Here is a 19,900-nt window from a genome sequence, read left to right on the forward strand (position 1 = left end):
CAATGACAAATTTGTAATATTCCGTTTTCAGCCCCAAAAAACGGCCATGTATTTAATGCCGGTTTTAGCCGAAAAAAATACAATGTATAGGATGCCGTTTTTGGCCCCCCCAAAAAACCTACCATGTATAGTAAGCCATTTTTAGTGCGAAAAAACGACCATGTATATAATGCCGTTTTTAGCCGGAAAAAAAACGTCCACATATAGTTTGCCATTTTTAGCGTGAAAAAAACGGGCATGTACATGTATATAGTAAGCCATTTTTAGCGTGAAAAAAAAAACGGGCCATGTATAGCATGTCGTTTTTAGCCCAAAAAAAATTAGCATGTATAATATGCCGTTTTAGCCGAAAAAGCGTGGTTCCAGGCCCACGCGTTCCAAACAAGAAATCCAGAGTCTAATCTGGTCCCCGGCTATCAAGTTGGCAATTCAAATGGCAAACAATGGCAGGGGGCGGGGGTGTGTGTGCAGGTGGGGTGGGGGTACGTGAAAGCCCCCTGCCCTCCTTCCCCTACTTTGCAAATATTTGCAAATGTCAGTGGCAAAGGGGTCGACCAAACACCATTAGCACTTCACCTGTGACATTTGTGTGTGCGTTGAGTGTGGCATTAGTGAGCAAAACTGCTTACGCTGGAAGTCGGCGGGGCCCGGTGAAAGACTTTCGGTGGCGGGTGATCCTCGCTTGGCGATTGGGAGAAAGATTCTGGGGGGAAAAAGCAGAAAAAAACAGTGATGCTAATGTTGTTTGTTAGCATCATGCATGTAGCATGTAAGCCAAAGTTGAAGCCACTCACTTGTTTTTGACAGCACTAGTTTAGGCTCGATTCAGGAATGAAACGGGGGTCTTAACAAAGGGCCCGCTATCGCCATATTAAAAAACGATCAATCTCACACTTTACGGGCTTCTCGCCGCCGGGGTTTCGGGGCTGCGTGACTCATTACCTCGACCTCGCGCACTGCACATCTTTCATCCCATCGCCTTCAACCGACACGTCTCTAATGCGCCGCAAAATAATACCCCGTATTATTTAATCATCAACTAGAGTGCCACGATAAAGCAATTATCTCGGCGAGCACATGTCCACATCCGAAAGGGATTCCGAGAAGCTCCCGCGGCAGATTGGATCAAATCCAGAGCGTCTCCGCTGTTGAAATGTACCTGGAAAACCTCAAATCTGCCCGCAACACCTTAACTGACCTCTTTTTAATGGCAGCCATTCTAGTGGGAGGAGCGTCCAGAATCTGATTTATAGCCGAGCCAGCCGCTCTCTCAGAAAATGACGAGTTTTGAGGCGTAATAGCATAGATTGCCCTTTTTGGATTACACCCTGAAAAGGACACCTGACTTTTAAAGAGACAAGCGAATACATTTTAGCTAAAGGTGAAATCTGAGGTGAACCGTTGAGGATGGAAATGTGGACACAACTGCTGAAAAGAACTAAACAACTACTTGAGCGCAAAGCTAGGTAGCAAGCTCGCTAGCTAGCAAGCTATCATGGCTAAAAAAAATTAACGTAACACACTTAGTCTCAATCACTAGCAAGCCAGCTAGCAAGCTCGCAGTCTACTGCTTGAGAGCAAAGCTAGGTTCAGAGCTAAATTGCCTTGTAATAATTGCAGATAGCAAACTGACTAGCTAACAAGCTGTTGTGGCTAAAAAAATAACCTCACACGCTTCGTCTCAATCACTAATCATCGCAGGCTCGCGAGCTAGCAGTCTACTACTTGAGAGCAAAGCTAGGTTAAGCGCTAACTTGCCTAGTACTAGTTGCGGCTAGCAAGCTCGATAGCTGTGAAAGTGAGACTAATAAAGGCATATCCAATCCAATCCAATCCAATCCAAGCTCGATAGCTAGTAAACAATTAACACGCTTCGTCTAAATCACTAATCATCACTAAACGACAACTAGGAAAGTCAGACATAAGTTTTTGTATCCCGAAATGGCGAGGCAGGGTATTTTTTAGCATTTAGCATCACCCGTCAACCACGGAAAGAGTCTATGCTAGCTGTTTGTTAAACCGGAGAAAAACATGTCAGCGTGTGGCAAAAACTGAAACCCCCCGGGGGCAGTTAAAAAAAAAGGGAAACATTTTAAAATGGCCGCGACACGTTGACGTATGCAATTGGAAGCGGCGACGTGCTTACTTATAAATCCCGAAAACGGATAAAACGGGCAAACGATGCGCAAAAAAAGGACAAAGTCATTGATGGCTGGACTTAAATGTGAAAACATATGCGCGCGTTCCATCTCATGTGTCAATGAATTTATACGACACTATAATTTAGCCTTCATTGACGCCCAAAATGGCGCGAACGGCATACGTAATGTGAAGTACGGTATAATGTTTTATTTTGTTCAAAAATACGCATACAAAAATATGACAACCTGTGATTTCAATCACAACTTGTTTCTTTGAGGAATGAATAGGCGGCGTTTCCACTGTTGACCAAAACGTGAACTGTTAAATACACGTTTTATTCAAAGCAATCACGGAGCGCTTTTTAAAAAAATGTTATGATATCTCATGTGCGGCAATCCAAACAGCGGCGGTTTTCGTTAGCGCGCCCCCCTGTTGCGCTATCATAAAAAAATTATACGTTGCTCACAAAGTGTGAGTGAATTCAAACGTTGGTCTTTGTAGATTTTGTCAGAACCGTCCTAAAGCGACGTTCGATTGATTACCGTGAGCCGTTTTTTTTTTCCAATATATTTTCATGTAGCAATTTCCGAGGTGGCTCGGCTGTTTTTGTTCTCCTTCAACACGGACGAGGAGGCTCGACAGTGTTTGAGATCTGAAGGGCCCGATGAATAATAAGTAGCGTCCCTTCCCTTAATTCCGACAGTAAATCCGCCACACAAAGTGAAATTTGTCATTTTTTTCCGCTCTCGCAAAGTCTCACAAAGTCATCTGAAACGCCACGACAGGCAATAAATTGTGGAGCGTTTCAATACGTTGGCCAAAATAAAAGAATAAAACCGCCATTTTATATCAGACCCTTGTGATAAATGAGATGATCTCGCTGCAGAGGATAAAGAATATCCCTTTTGTTAATGCTACATTGTGATATGTTCTTGCGTTGTATGTGTTTAGAAACATGACGCAATATTAGCATGTCGATGGAATTAGCATTGAGCTAGCATACAGTCAAAGCGATGTGGTCGTTTTAATGCACGAACAATTTTTAATTGTAATTAACGGAAAACTACCACTGCTTGTATTCACCGCAAATATTTATTTATTCGTGTATTTATTTATTCGTGTATTTATTTATTTGTTGATTTATTCGTGTATTTATTCATGTATTTATTTGTGTATTTATTTAATTATTTGTGTGTTTATTCGTGTATTTATTCGTTTATTTATGTATTTAATTATTCCCCATTGTGGGATCATTAAAGGTTTTCCGAATCTGATTCATGTATTGTATTATGTACAGCTGCCCTCATTTCAATCTCATATAAGTCCAGACCGATATGATTTAGGAATTAACCAAGAAAATGTAAGGTTTCTCATACTGAATTTAATGTTGATGTAGTCCGAAAACTCAATATTCTGTGGGTCCTGGAATTTGAGTGACCATGACAAAAACCCTGGCAACGGAGTGCACACATTTTTGCACATCGTCTGGCAGTGAATGAGTTAAATACGATACTGTTAAAATAAAGATAATTAGCGGTTGCAAATAGTGCAAAGAGACAAGTTGGGCTCTGCTTTCCGGCATTAAAAAGCGGCGCGATTCCCTCGCCGCCCCCACACTTAAACCGCAGCGTCGGAAGCTGTCTCTTCTGTCTGCCGACACACTAGCGTATGTTTTATTTCTTTATTTTGCTCTTTCGGCGAGGGCGCTTAAGTGGAGTCTGCAGTGCAGCCCCAGTAATTAACTGTCACCACGTTTCAAAACTAACAAATGGACTTTGTGTCAAGGAGGGCCCATTCATTTAGTGGCCTCGCACTCGTCCATCCTGCGCCTATTATCTCCATTACGGACGCCTTTCACGTTCGGGGTGTTTGCTCCTTGCTCGCCTTTCCCCCTTTTTTTCTGCTCGGATTTTTGCGCCCGTAATCTAGCGGTCAACTTTGAACACGCGTCCTTAATGCGTTTGGTGACTCATAAGAGCATGCGATAAGTGGCGTGGGTACAAAAAGGAGGTACGCACGGATACGCTTCATACGCATATATTCGCCCCCCCCCCCGTCGCTCCCTCCGGTCAAACATATTTAAAGCTTTATTTCGCTCATCCGCGGTAGAGTAGGCAGCTCAAGGGTATGCATCTTCTATATGTGCCAACTACTATGTGAGATGGGTATAAGTTTGAATATTTTCATAGTTTTAAGTGGAAATAAGTACAGAATACCACAATTTCCGATGGCGATTTTCCGACATTTTTTCCTTCATGGAAATAAATAAATATACAAATATTTAAATCAACAAATAACTAATTAACTAATCAACTAAAGAACTAAATAATGAATTAACTAAGTTTGATTAAATAAAAATGTGAATCCTCATAGTAAAAAGTGGACTTTTTAATTTCCAATTCAAGTACCTAATCAACAAATTAACTAACTAAATAACAAAATACCAAAAAAAAAAAAAACGAAATCAGAAAATAATGAATAATTAAATAATGAAATAAATACAATAATAAATTTAAATAATTACATAACTAATAATTAAATATTTAAATAATTAGATAATCAAATAATTAAAAAAGTAAATAAAAAATACAATAAAGAAATAAATAATAAGTAAATAATGAAACAAATAAACAGTAAAATCATAAAAAAACAATACAAAAAAATACTGCAATAATAAAATACAGTAAAGTCTCGTTATATCGATATTCAAGGGAGTCTGAAAAAATATCGATATAACCGGGACCATCGATATATCCGACCCTGTTTGCATGTAATTTTCTCCGTGCGTGCGTAGAAATAGTATCGATATAACCGGGACTATCGATATAACCGGGACTATCGATATATCCGATATCGATATAACGAGACTTTACTGTACATTGATAAAAAAATACATTAGAAAATTTACAAATGTAAAAAATAAAATAAAATAATATAATAATCATATTATTATATAATATAATTTATAAATAATTAAATTATTAAATAGTTAGTTATACAGTTATTTATGCAGTCAAATAATTGCATAATATAATTAAATACAATTGAACTATGAATCAATTAAATCATTAAATAAATAAATGTTGCTCACATTATTTTAGAAAAAAAAGCCACTCAAAGCCCTGACCGTAACCCTACCAAACATTTTTCAACTGCAACTGTTGGCAGATAATTGGCTAAGAATTCCTCCCCAAAATGTTTGTCTAGCTCGATATACATCGGACTCTCGCTGTCCGAACGGGTGCGTTAGTATGACACGTCAGGTTGTACTCGGGAGTCAAGAGCTCATTTTGGACGCATTAGCCTCAAGACGCCTTCATGACTGCAAGTCGTTTGCCCGGTTCGGAATCAATGTTGTCATTAGCGCACAGTTCGAATGCAAATACGATTTGGGGGGTGGGGAGGGTACGAAAGTGCGGTGCAGGACTGCACGCATCCAAGCATTATCCTGACGAGACGGAAGCGCTGTTGCGCGTGTGTAATCAAATATGAACATTTTTCAATGAAATAAAATTAACATTTTTTTTACTTCACTTTTTTGTTTTTGGATGCTCGACGACTGACGCGCTGTCACTCGCTCGCCCTCCCTCCACTCTCTCTCGCCTTTTTGTCTGCCGATCGCAAAAGCCGCAATGCCAATGGCGACGCATATGCTTTCATGCGGATCCATGAGAGAGGAAGCAATGAAAAGAGATGCGCGGTCGCCTACGCGCTGACACGCCGTTGCGCATTACAGCCAAGATGCGACGGAATGTATCCAAATTTGAGACGTTACGCTTTGCCTTTTGCGCTGTTATGCCAATACGTGGGCGATCAATATTGATCAACGTAGTCACAATTAGTTTCTGTTAGCCTCAGAATTACTCAAAATATCCTTATCGATATTGTCCCCCAACGCCCCGCCCCATCCCTGATCGCGATTTTACCCAACGTAGCCGCAGCGCTAGCACCCCGGTTAGCATTCTGTGGACGACCCGCCGCGAAATGTCACCCAGCTGGCGACAAATGAAAGGGTGGAAAAGGAGTAGGCGGCAAACCCCCACCGCCGACCACACTCGCCGCTTCGTGTCACTGGTTTCTACATTCGCCGGCAGGAACATAAAGTAGCATCTGACTCAAAGAATTTTTTAGGGAGGGTGGCGGGGGGCTATGGGGGGGTTGTTTTTCCTGGACTGCAGGGACTGTCACCAAGCGCCATGAAATATACAATAGAGCAACTTTGTAGAGACACGGGGCCAACTTTGCCGCAACGGCGTGTTCATCCGGTGTTGCTATGGCAACAGCGGTGGCAGGGTGACAGGGGCTCGCCGCAAAAAAAAAAAAAAAGAGTTGACAATGAAAGGAAGTGAAAGAAAAGAAGAAAAAAGCGAGAGTACGATGACGAGGTCGTGGAGATGATAGAAGTTAAGTACAGGTTGTAAAGGTTACACCGGGCCACTTGTTCCACGCTCGCGGGGGTCAATCCAAGAGCTGCTATAAGGTCACGCAATTCACCCTCCGTCCCCTTTCATGCCTCCCCTTTGACTCACGCTTTCTCGGCGTCGTACAAAACGTCACGCGGCGAAATAGCGCGTGGCCGTCGTGTGCCGCGGGAGTCCCGGTGACGCTAACTCAGCATTATTTACACGCTTGTTCCAACACCGTGGCCTCAATAGATGACACGTTGCTTCTTCGGGAAGTACACGCTGTTCTCGTTTGACTCTCGGCATTTTGCTGCCCCCCCCCCCCCAAAAAATCCCTTTCTACCCTTTTTTGGACCCTCTCCCCTTTCTCACTCGTGTGATCGATGCTGGATGTTACCTTGTAAAGTTTGCCTGTAGCTAAACAGTTTTGTACACAGCATCAAGTTGGCCACCAGGAAGTCAGGGTGGGGGGGGGGGGTTGCCAAGGCAACAAGAGGGGCCCGCGTAAGACCCTTCTAATATCGCTACGTCAAACACGGAGGCAGCGAAAGTGGATTAACAGCGAAATGTAAATCTTAAAAAGCTTAATTTGACTGGGGGGTTGGGGGGGTGTTATTATTTTCGGGACAAATTACGCTAGTTGGTAGCGCCTGGGGGGGGGTCGTTTTCCCGCTTTGAGGAGGGACGATTGCGGACTTGTTGCCGTCTTGGAGGGTCCTGCCAAGTCGCTCGGCTAAAAGAAATGCTGATGTGAAATGTCGAATGCTAGCTAGCTAGCAGAACGTCGAGCACTAGATTGTTAGGTAGCTAGCTACCGAAATGTAGAGCACTACCTAACTCACGGAACGTTGAGCACTAGCTAGATAGGTAGGTAGTTAGCTAGCAAAATGTAGGGCACTACTGAGCTTGCGGAACCCTAGAGCACGATCTAGCTCGGTAGGTAGTTAGCTAGGGAAACGTAGGGCATTAGCTAGCTAGCGAGGTAGTCAGAATCAAAGAATCAGAAAGCCTTTAATAGTCCCACAATGAGGAAATTTTCTAGCTAGCAAAATATACAGTGCTAATGAGCTAGCTAGCGAAACATAGTTTTAATTAAAAGTGGGGGGGGCAGGAAAAGTATCTCTTCATTTCGGCCCGCTATGCTTTCCCTTTTCACGTATTACTCGAAATGAGGGCTTGCAGCAGCCTTTTTTTTCGGGGGGGGGGGGGTGTATTTTAATAGTTTTTTGCTCCACACTCGAGTGACAAATGTAGCGTTAAATTGCCCCCCGCTTTTACTTGAAAATGTCCCATGGGAATTTGTGTTAATATTTGATATGTTAATATTTGTATTGCTGTCAGCCAATGAATAATGTAGAGCGAGGGGGTGGCGAGGGGGTTGAGGGTGATGGTGGGGAGGTGTCAGAATGGGCCCGCCCTCTTCTTTTCATCATGGCTATGACGTGGCCTTTAGCTTGTCCTTTCATATCATTTATCTTTTATTTGTTATTTTTTTATTTTTTACCCTCCCACCCCCGTCGAGTGAGCAATGCTTGTTGAGACAATACGAGCTTGATTGCAATCCGCCCCCCCACGGCAATCTACAAACTTCTCCACGCCAATGCGGCAATTAACGTCAACAATCGCTACTAGCATAAGTGCACCTATCAGGAATCTAGTTTTTATTTGTCCGCTTTCTGAAAAAAAACTTTGCTAACTTTTTTGTAGCACGTTTGAATAGCGACAACCCGTAGCGTTGGACCGAGGCGTTCTGACGAACGCGCCGTCGCGCGTAAATAAGCTTGCTTTTAATCACCCCGCTGAAGTATAATTAGCATTTGATTTGTATTCGTAGGGAAGTGGGCTATAGCCGCGCGGCTCATTAAGCAAATCAAACTTGTTTGCTGTTCTCGCCCTTATTTCACATGATGGGCAAAAGAAGAAAAGCAAGGGAGGAAAGATGGAGGAAAGATGAAGGATGAAAAGAATCAACACCCAGCGGATAAATGTGAAAAGTATAATAATAATAAAATACATTCAGGTCAGCTTTGAAAGCTTTGCTAAAAGCTAATGGATAGCAAATTAATAGTGAATAGATAGCCAGCTAGCTAAATGATAGTTTTAAATAGCTAATAGATAACCATATAGCCGACAGCTAGCACGCTAGACAGCTTACAGCCAGCTAATACCTATCCAAATAGCTAATGGATAGCTAATAGATAGCCAGATAGCCAACAGAAAGCACGCTAGGGAGCTTAGAGCCAGCGAGCTAGACAGCTAATAGCTAGCCAGCTAGCTAATGGATTGCTAATAAATAGCAAATAGATAGCCAGATAGCCAACAGCTAGCCAGTTAACAGTTAACAATAGCCCCTTTAGCGGTGTGAAATTTAAAAAATGATATGGCACCTAAACTGCGTGTTCCAAATATGATTTTTTTTAAGACGAAAAAGTGTTTCTCGCTCGCCGTTGATTGATGGCCTTGTTAAAAATGAAAAGAAATAAAGTTAAAAGATGGCTGTAGTTCAGAACAACCCCCTCCATAATATTTGTCTGGCGGCCAAGTGAATTTTTTTTCTGGACTTTTGCGGGCACTTGCTTGGTCAGCTAAATTCCAAAGACCCCCGTCTGGAGAATAATCGAGTAAATAAATTGTCTGGGAATAATTTGACTGGAACGGCCATAAAAGTCGGTAGCGCTCGTTATAAAGCAGTCTGGAGTTGGCATTGCAATTTTTGGAAAAATATATTTAAAAAAATACAATAAAAAATGTATGACAGCATTATTTCAAGAAGATATAAAAGTAAAAATGGAGCATGACCGAGCTCAATATTTTTTATGTGTGTTTTAGCGATGTTGCATGAGCTAATTGCATTTTTCTGTCATTAACTCATTCACTGCAATTCACAAATTTATTCGGGAATTGAAAATATGATGTAGAGCGCCATTCCCGAATTTGTCTGGGTTTTGTTTTTTCATGGTTGGGTGCCAATAAAGCGCTGGCCATGTTGCGCTTGGCAATGTTTTTTCCCTTCTACAAAGGGGGTAGCATTTCCCTTTTTTACCATGTTAGCTATTTGTTCCAGCTTTAGCTGTTGTTAAAGCGCTATTAGTACATTTATTTCAATATTTATTTATTAACTATTTATTTTTATTTATTCATATTTATTTATTTATTCATGCAGGTTTATTTATTCATTTATTTGTTTTATTTATGTATTTATTTATTCATACTGTAAAGTGTCCTTGAGAGTTTTGAAATGTGCTTAGAAAAATTATTATTATTATTATTATTATTATTATTATTGTCATTATTATTATTATTTGTGTTTATTATTATTATTATTATTATTATTATTATTATTATTATTTTATAATTATATAAACCAATATGTATGTATTGCATTATATTTTGTACATCCGCCCCCATTTCAAGCTCAAAGAACTCCAGATCGATATAACTTAGGAATTAACTGTTTTTTCTGATGAAATAAGAGCATCTAAGGTTTCTAACGCTGTACTGAATATTTATGTAGTCCTAAAACTCAAGATTCTGCGGGTCCTGGAATTTGAGTGAAAATGACAAAAACCCTGGCACTGGATTGGACACATTTTTAGCACCTTCTCTGGCAGTGAATGAGTTAATAGCAGACGGGCGATTTGAAAGTGACGATTGGCGATTATTCGCGGGGTCGTCACGTCGATGTGTCCGTTAATTGGTTACTCATCATCAAATGTATTGGTCATTATTATTTTTTTTGGGGGGGGTGTTGGGTGGGCGGGAATATTTCAACATGACGGACGGATGCTAAGCGTCAATCACTTCATCGCATGAAAATCACAGCGCAAACTTCGGCCCCGCCTCCCTTGAGAGTTTTGTTAGCATCTTTATGTGTTAGCGCAGGGGTGTGTGTATGCGCGGGGGATGATTGACAGCTCGGCGCCGGTGGGTTCATCCACTACTGGGAGGAGGCGCACAGCGGCGAGGAAGCAACACCACATGTAGCCACACAATGACGTTGGTGTGTGCCTTTATTTGTGTGGGGGGGTTGTTTATCGTCCTTTTTTATTCCCACTGCTTGCATCGGAAACAGAGACGTGCAGGTGGGCGACGAGGTCAAGCCCGTATTAAAGCGACGACGGAGCACTCTAATTCCACTCGCCGCTATCGAACATTTAAAAGCACTCGACCCCCGCCACTCGGAGCCCCGCTCGCAATTAGCCGATGCTGCTGACTTGTTTTCGCTTTTTAGCTACGGGCAAAATAATCAGGGACGATTTCATTCACTTCATTTGGACGCTTGTGGGGAAATAAGAGTAAATTGTTGGCGGACGTCAGCGGAAAGAAGAATGTTGTTGTTTTTCAATATTTTTTGATTGGATTTCGGTATTCATTTTAATGATGACTAAAAATAAATATTGTATCGCCGGGATTATTTTTTCCCTTCCACAAGGGGGTAGCATTCCCCTTTTTTCCGTGTTAGCAAAGCGCTATATAAACCGATACGTATGTATTGCATTGTATTTTGTACATCTGCCCCCATTTCAAGCTAGGTAAGGGAGCTGTTGAACTTGATAGCTAGCAAGTTAGCTAGCTAAAGGAGCTGTTGAGCTCGAGTTATATATATATATATATATATACATATAACTCACATATATATTCACCCACAGAAAAACTTATCCTGTGACTGTAAAGTGACCTTGAGAGTTTTGAAAGGCGCTTATAAATGAAATCTATTATTATTATTATTATAGTCTATCTGTTGGGATTGTACATCCCGAATAAAAAACAATGGAAAAGATGAAAAATGACGACACCCTACGCGCCGCGCCTTCATGCAACGTGACACCAACCTGAACTCGTCGACACCAGAGACGACTGATCAAAGACAAGCGGAACAGGACTCGCCATTTTGTTGCTGCCGCCTCCGCCGCTCCTCTTGTTTCTAGGGAAGATTAGACACAGGGACATACATCACCATGACAGACGAGTTGAGCGCAAAAGCGCTACTGTGACAGCTTTGTTGCTTCCGAGAATTTTTAGTTTTTGGGGGTTTTGACTCAAAAGCCCCAAATCGCAAATGAACTACTGTCAACATGGACGAAAAGGTTTCCATTTCTTACCATTCGCTTCCGCATTTGGAATTCTTCACATTCATTGCCCCAGCGCTCTCGCCGCTAACAAGTTAAAAATGCTCATCTCTTATCACGGCTAAGCTAATTAGCATTCGGAGAGGCTCTTGCGCTGTAATTGCATGCTCGCGTATGCGAGTTAATCTACAATTCAAGTCAGATTTATTTAGAGTGCATCATCAAGCCAGCCCAGGTCCCAGGGAGCATAATAAAACACGTACGCGGATAATAAACAACAAAAGCTACGTGACACTAATCCTCCACGCCTTGTGTATTAAAAACAAGCGCACTCAAGGCACAGCGTGCGGCGTGACGATACAGACGGCGCTCTCGCCTCCAAACAAAGATAATTAACGATCCTCGCGTGGCACTTAAGTCACCTACGATCATCGCTTCTTAATCCCCAACCAAAGTAAAGACGACATCGGGTGTTTATGACGCTCGTCACTTTCACGCAATTGAGCTACGGAGCTGTGGAGCTTGATAGCTAGCAAGCCAGCTACCTGAGGAGCTGTTGCGCTCAATAGCAAGCTATCTAGCTGTCCACTCGTAATTGAGGGTAGTGTATTCTCGTTAGTTATTACTAGCAAGCTAATGGGATTTGTTGAGCTAGTTCACAGGCTTGTTAAGGGAGCTGTTGAGCTTGATAGCTAGCTCGTAAGCTAGCTACGGGAGCTATTGAGCTCGATACCTAGCTAGCTGGCTACTTGTGAATTCAGGGTGAATATATTCCTGTTAGTTATTACTAGCTCAGGGATTGGTTGAGCGCGATAGCCAGCTAGCTTGTTAGCTAGCTATCACTAGTAAAGTGTATTCTCGTTCGTTATTGGGTTTCAGCTTTTCCATTTGAATGCATGTTTAATATGTAAACCGAGTGAGCTGTCGTAACGCACAATTATTTCTGTTTTTTTTAATCAACCGGCAGTGCTAAGTGACTATGCTACACCACACTGAGTTGCGCGTCGCCTACGCAATCAAACAAATTGACTAAGAGTGATTATTTTTCTCCCTCAGGCCGAATAAAAAAGCAGTAAAATGCCAACTGTGTCGCAAGGTCTGACAGGAATCATGGAAAATTTGGCGTATAAATAATACATAATTGTGGGATGGATAGTAAAATGGAAGGAAAATGTGGATTTTTTTTTAGCTACACGACGGTCAAAAGCATGACAGAAAGACACGCGGTGACAGATGCGCGTTATTTAGCGGGAAGCTCAGCGGAAACTCCCTGCGGCTTTGACGTTCATTGGTTTCGACAACTCCGCCATGGGACTTTGAATTTCTCGCGACGCATCTTTTAGCGCTCGATTATTTGAAAAGCCTGTGGCTTTAACGTCAAAGGACGTGACATGCTAGCATAAAGTGTCCCCTTTTAATAGAAATTATTCTTGCTAATGCGATCGTTCATCGTCTTTATCCATATTGTGCCTTTACCGGCCTGTTGAGCTTGATAGCTAACTAGCTAAGTAGCTACTTAGCTAGCTACTTGTCAATGTGTCAATTCTGCTTTTTGGAGAGGAGTTTCGTAAAAAGATAGACTCGCTAGCAATGTGTCGACAAGACTTGTCAGATATCCAACTTGGCTGTTCTCCTCAGGAGTTGTCAACATCTCTGTGATCACGCTGCGAATATCATAGACTCACACACACACGCGCAAATGCTAAATTTTTGATTTAGCGTCAAACAATCCAAATCAAGTGAGCTGGGGGGGGTTTCCGCTAGGACTTGGTGATTGAAAACAGTCATGAAAATAAGAGCCAAATGTTATTTTCTAGGTGTCGTCGACCTCGGTTTTCTTGAGACGTCAACCAGGTGACGTCAAATCCAACTGCAGAGGAAAGCAACAAATAACGGATAAGCACAGCGTGACCCCGTAGAAGGCCGAACGGAACGATCCGCGGTAAGAATAAGCCGTTCGTTCGTTCGTTCTTGCCAACAAATTCTATAGCGCCCGTTTCACCATTTCCATAATTGTAAGCGTGACTGCACATCCCGTCCTTGGAGGAGGTGGTGGTGGTGGTGTGGTGTGGGGGGCTCTGGTACAAAAGGCAGAAGCAACATCTCATCTATGACATGTTCCTGTCTAAGGAGTCTAAGGAAAATATAAGCAGACGAGGGCGATAAGCCAATTGACTGACTGACTTCTGGGATTGTACTGGTAGAGGAGCCTGAATTATTGGGGCGGGGGGTGTGGCATCAGGTCTGCCATATGTCTATCTGATCTATTCGGTTTGCACCAATCTGCCAAAGCCGTAGGAGCTTGGCCTCGTTCACCGAGCGCTCCATTTCAAACACTTCGGATAGCGTCGGAAGCCGCCGGAGCTTAAAACGGAAGATTGATACGGTCACGCCTCTTTCACTGAAGACGTCGTCGTCTCTGCTGGAACTCAAAAGGAGTTTTGCGATAGGACCAAAGGAACCGTTGTCCTTGAAAAGGGTGTTACAAACAGGGAACAATGGGAGATAGGGACGGTAAATAAATGTTTTCCTTTTCACCAATGAATGGCGTTCTTCTTTTGAACTCGCTCTTTTGTCTCGTTCGCCGGTCTGTCCTTGACAACCTTGACACTCGCGCACGAGTCATTACTCTTCCATTTTATTCCGATTAGACTCTCTTCAAAGTTAATGAGAGAGAGACTGCGAGAGAGAAAGGCCGATACAAAGAAAGTAGATTTGCAAATTTCCAAAACTAGTTTAAATACATACATTGACTTTCCGCTGATAAGCACCCATAAATAATTACATAAATAATAATAATAACAAAAACAACAATAATAATAACAACAACATTAATAATAATAGCAACAATATAAAAAACTACATAAATAAATGGATAAATAAATAACTAAATAAACGGGCAAATTAAATAAATTAATAAAAAGGTGGGTAAATAAATCAATAAATAACTAATAGAATGGATACATAAATAAATATATACATATATAGGTGCGTGAATAAATGAATCAATAAATCACTAAATGAATGGATAAATAAATGCATAAATGGGTGAAATAAAAAATTAAATATATAGGTGAATTAAATAAATAGGTGGGTGAATAAATAAATCAATAATTAATTAATCAACAAATTACAAAATGAAAGGATAAATAAATATATATATATATTTTTTTATTGTTCTGTGTCGCACTTTACGGGTCCTCCCCCTTCCCCCTTTAATGATGTGAGAGTCGGCGGTTGATGGATGAGCGGCGGAATGAGGATGGACGTTTGGGATGAGCACAGTCTGTTCCGTTTCCCCCCCCGCCGTCGCCATAAAGAAGCGCTTTGACGCCATCGACGTGTGCTATCCTCACCCGATCTTAATCCCACGAACAGGTGGGCCTCGTCGAAGGAATGGATGACAGTTGGCATCCCCCCAATGAATGTTCATTAACACGCCGCGGCTAATGGCTCAATGGTGGAGTTGGTTAGCGCTCGGGTGTGACCGTTTTATTCAGAGCTAACCGCGCAGGGTAAAAATGGTGTATCCTTGTCCCTATGTTACACGACGCTAACTTAAAAGCTGCCTTTTAAGCTAATTTGATCGTGTTGAGTGTAAGCTGTGGTACAAACTTGCATGGTTGGTTTATCTCCATGAATCCGTGCTCGTCTTATCTAAATGGGCGCAGAACTCAAAGAAGCATGTTTATCCGCGATAATAAAAACAAAGCGTTGGATGGGAACGTTCACAACGTGACATCAGTGAAGCTAACAGCTACTAGATTTTTTCGTCTCGGCTGACCTGATTTTTTAACTTGCCTAATGGTCCGAAGGGTAATTGGTTGTGTTTCAAGACTTGATGAAGTGGAGTCTATTGTCGAAGAACAAAGGCTTACTCCATCTTGGTTCTCTCTAGTTAGCAGTCGGTCCCTAAGGGGGACCGACTATACTATACCGACTATAAATGGTGTTAGCTACTTTTGAATCTTTCTTCTGGAGCTGAGGTTCTGTGCATCTACTTTGGAAAATGATATGCAAATGCACAACCTTATAACGCTAGGGAAAGTCCGGAAGCACGAAACAGGCTTCTGATTGGCTGCCGTACCGAGTATGCAAATTGCTAAACGAAACGAAATTCCAAAATTTCCAATCTGAACGAACATTTCAAAATCTTTGTTTGATTTGAAAAAAAAAATTTTGTATGTTGTACGCCTGATGTAAAAGTTGCACGCCCCGGGCATCCAGGCAGATGTTATTTCAGACACTGCTCAAGCTAAAAATCAGTTTACGGCATACCTCCCTGACACATCCGCAACTGTTGCATCGTAGTAGCGAGACAAAGATTTGCTGATTTAAAAAAAAAAAACAGGGAGCTAGCTAGCTAGCTCACGGCAGATGGTTACGTGAGTGACAAGACATCATGTGTGAAATGGAGGAAAGAAGGTTCCTCTGGGAAAGACTTCTTCTGTCACGGCGTGGCGACGCCTGTCACATCTTGTGCCGTGTTCCACTTGGTCTCGTTATGTTTGAGTCGGATTGCGTTTGGTGTCTCTCGGGAGCGTCAAAGTGCGCGGCGGAGTTACGAGATGAGGTGGAATCAGGTAAAAGTGCTTTTCTTCCACTGACTGATCATTTGGAAACTAAAGAAGGGCCACGGCCACGAGGGGATTGCTCACGGATGTATTCTCTGTCATGTTCCTCTTTTTTTTTTTTGTTCTTCCGTGGGAGTTCCTATTTTCGTTTATGCTAACACTTAAAGCTTTCTTTCCCTCTTGTTTCATCTGCTTCTTTCGAGTCGTCTTCAATTCTTGTGCCAACCACCTCTGGCGGCTCTTCAATTTTACGCTTTTGTATTTCGCGTTCCCACTGCCGGGAACCAAGGCTCCGGTCTCCCTCGGGGATCAACGTACAGAGAGAGAGAGAAAGGAGGGAAAAATGGCGCTACAATCGCCTACATAAACACACGGTCGATATCACATTATATTTGGTGGAGATGCTACAGAATAAAAAATAAATTAAGTAAGATTATTTATTACCCTCTTTGTTAAGCTCGTAAATGTTTGGAATTCGGTCCTGTACAATTACCGGATGCTATGTAGCTATCTCGCTAGCTAGCTATCTGGCTGGCTGTCAGTTAGCTATGTGGCTATATAGCTATCTAGCTGGCTAGCTGTCTGTCTAGCTGGATGGCTATATAGCTGGCTAGATAGCTATCTATCTAGCTATAAAATAATAATAATAATAATAATAATAATGAAAATTTTTTTTTTTTTAATAATACATTTCATTTATAAGCGCCTTTCAAAACTCTGAAGGTCACTTTACAGTCACAGGATAAGTTTTTCTATGGGTGAGCAGCGGCACCACACATGCCAGCGTTCACGCAACCCGGAAGTAACTCAAATAGAATAGTAAGACAGATAGATAGAAAGTTAGCAAGACAATAGATACCTAATAGCTAGCCAGCAAGATAGCTATCCAGCCAGCTAGCTAGCTATCTGGCTTGCTGCCTTGCTGGCTGGCTATATGGCTAGCTGAATGGCTATATAGCTGTCTATCTATCTGCTATCTAACTAGCTAGATAGCTATCTATCTAGCTATTATTATTATTATTATTATTGTTAAAATAGAGTTCTAAGACATCCATGGGCTACGCGTGGGTTGATCGCGCAAGCTAGCATTTAGCGTGGAAGCTCAACTTCAAGGCCATTGATGTCCTATACATCCCGAATCCCCATTATTAGTGACTCGTGTCTTTAACGGCTTTTCAATTTTGTCTGTTGACGTGTTCACAGCTGTGAGGGGGGTTTGACGAGGGGGGCTCATTAGCAATTGATGTATTTATTTATTTCTTTTTTAGCCTGAACATGATTGAGCATCCTCAGGTCAGTAATTGTCGTAATCCGTTTGGCTATTTTTTTGGAGGCTCTTGCGGGATGAGGCTTTATGCATTGTGTCAATGTGACTCCTACGCCATCGCGCACCACCAGCACCACCACCGCCGCCATCTGCGTCAATTCAGTCAATGACAAGATTTGGTAATGAATTCAACATTGGCTTAATGTCTCCAAAGACGGCGTTGAGGGGAAGGAGACCAGCTTTGTCGGATGAATACAAAACCATATGGCATCGATGACATGTAAACAATACAAACAATACAAATACAAATACAAACAACAACACAGACATTCCCTAACGCCCATGTGGCCTTCTCGCGCAAAAACATACACACGCCAGTCTCATTAGTGCGCACTAATGAACATAAATCCAATATTCGCTATTAATGAACAACCCGAGTAAATAAAGCAATCGCCCCGCCCCACCCTCAGGCACTCACTGTGAGGCAATGCGCTTCTGGACTTTAATTATAATCCTCCGATTGGAGTTATTTTGAACAAATTACCTAGACAATAGGCTGCATAAATACATTGAATTAGCACAGCCGAAGCTCAATCTGCAACTGGAAGACCAATATTTCCGTTCTTTGCCGAATACCCTTGGAAAAAAAAAATCAATCCAAAGTCAAGTCGTTACGTAAGACTGAGCTACTAGTTGTGGTGGAGAAAGTTGAAGACTTGGAGGAGGAAAAATAAATTAATAAATAGTAAAAGTCGGGCAATTAAATGCATGGCAATTCTACATCCGCTCTGTGGTCGAGCAATCAAAATGTGGTTGTTGAACAATCGCGACAAAGCTGAATTGTTTCGAAGCTGCCACCTCGCAGGTACACCTATGAGCAATTACCCAAGTATTGCGAAGATAACTTGCTCAGAATGGACTATAAGCTACCATTAGATTGTATCTATTAGCTATATAGCTAGCTAGCTGGCTATCTGTCAGCTATCTATTAGCTGGCTGGCTGGTTAGCTGGCTATCTATTAGCTATCTATTGGCTAGCTATCTATCTGGCTATCTGTGGGCTATCTAATAGCTTGCTAGATAGCTTTTGATTTATTTGAGTTATTCCGAGTTGAGTGAACGCTGGCGCGTGTGACTGCCGCTGCTCACCCACAGAAAAACTAATCAAGTGACTGTAAAGTGACCTTGAGAGTTTTGAAACGTCCTTACAAATGAAATGTATTATTATTATTTAGCTAGCTAGCGCACCTTGAACTAGCTAACGCTGTCCTCTCTCCATCCATAGTCGATCTTAAAAATCCCTCTTCTAAATCTAAAGTCTCCATACTTTACATCCTCAGCAGGCATCTACTGCGAAGAACAAGATCAGTGAGCGCCTCGAAAAAGACCCACAGCTGAAGCGATTGCATTCGGTCAGGCCCCAGACAAATCTGATTGTTTACAAGAAGCGGAGGTCCGGTTCAAACTGGCACGGCCGCCGACCGTAAGCGCGTGCCAGGATGGCTCTCCCTGCATGCAAAAGATCATCGTAATGTCTGGCTCCACAACAAGAATGTCATTTAGCTGCTATATAAAAGGGGGATTACGAGTGCGGGGGTCCGTAGAAAACCGATTGACCCATATCATCTGGCTAAGACTTGACGAAGGGGGAGGCGTTGCCGCCTACTTCCTCTGGCCCTTTAGGGAGTAATGAGGGTCGGTCAGGGGAAGAAAAAAAACGATGCACTTGGGCTCCCCACATCGTTAACTTCTTACAACATGAAGCGCGACTAGCACAAAGGTCTCACAAAATGAGCTGTGGAAGTCCCAAAGGTCCCATTAGTCACCGCAGGATTGAGCCAAGAGGCGGCATAGTACTCGCTATTTGACAGTATTTTTCAGCTTCTTTTAAAAGTGACTAGTGGGGGGATATGATGGACACGGGTCACTTATGCGTAGTGTAATTATACGCTTTTCGTCAACGGCAGCGCCATTTCAATGGGTTCGTCCACGTATGACTGGAAATACTAGTCTTGAATGCTTTCAGCGAACGCAAAATCCATCCACGGAATCGGTTCTTTCGAGACGACACACTGGGGATGGGTTATTAAAGAACCCCCTCCTGAGACCTACCGCTCGCCAACCTGACTCGACACCATCATTTTGTTTCCTAACTGACATCAGAAAAACGTTTTATAGCATCTAAAATAGCCAAAACACGCAGGCTGATATTTTTAGTCAAATGCAAAACACCAATAAAAATGACTTCAAGTGTCCCAAAAACTGCCACAAAATGAGCTGGGAACTGGGGCGATTCAGAAAGTCCCGCCCCCTTGTTCGTGGCGTCACGCCAGGATACTTCGTCATAAACTGCCTTGCTCCAGAATCAAAATAAATGCTTCAGAGAGTTCAGATTCGGAGAAGATGCTTTCTTGTTACTCATCCAGTTATGAATATGATTCAAAT

The 19,900-nt window shown here is 42.2% G+C and overlaps 1 protein-coding gene across 2 annotated transcripts in view; it reads right to left on the bottom strand.

Annotated features, from left to right (window-relative positions):
• The window catches only part of LOC148881565 (uncharacterized), a 101,057-nt gene that overhangs the window by 24,308 nt on the left and 56,849 nt on the right, over positions 1–19,900 (bottom strand). For both annotated transcript variants that reach the window (XM_088988726.1, XM_088988724.1), the window contains 2 exons: positions 11,378–11,469; positions 630–703 (listed from right to left, as the gene is read on the bottom strand). In XM_088988726.1, the coding sequence (XP_088844852.1) occupies positions 630–703; positions 11,378–11,469 (166 nt within the window). The remainder of the gene's footprint in view (positions 1–629; positions 704–11,377; positions 11,470–19,900) is intronic.

This window comes from Hippocampus bargibanti, linkage group LG22, assembly GCF_051943395.1.
Source record: "Hippocampus bargibanti isolate YZ-2025 linkage group LG22, ASM5194339v1, whole genome shotgun sequence".
In the NCBI taxonomy this organism is placed as follows: Eukaryota; Metazoa; Chordata; class Actinopteri; order Syngnathiformes; family Syngnathidae; genus Hippocampus; species Hippocampus bargibanti.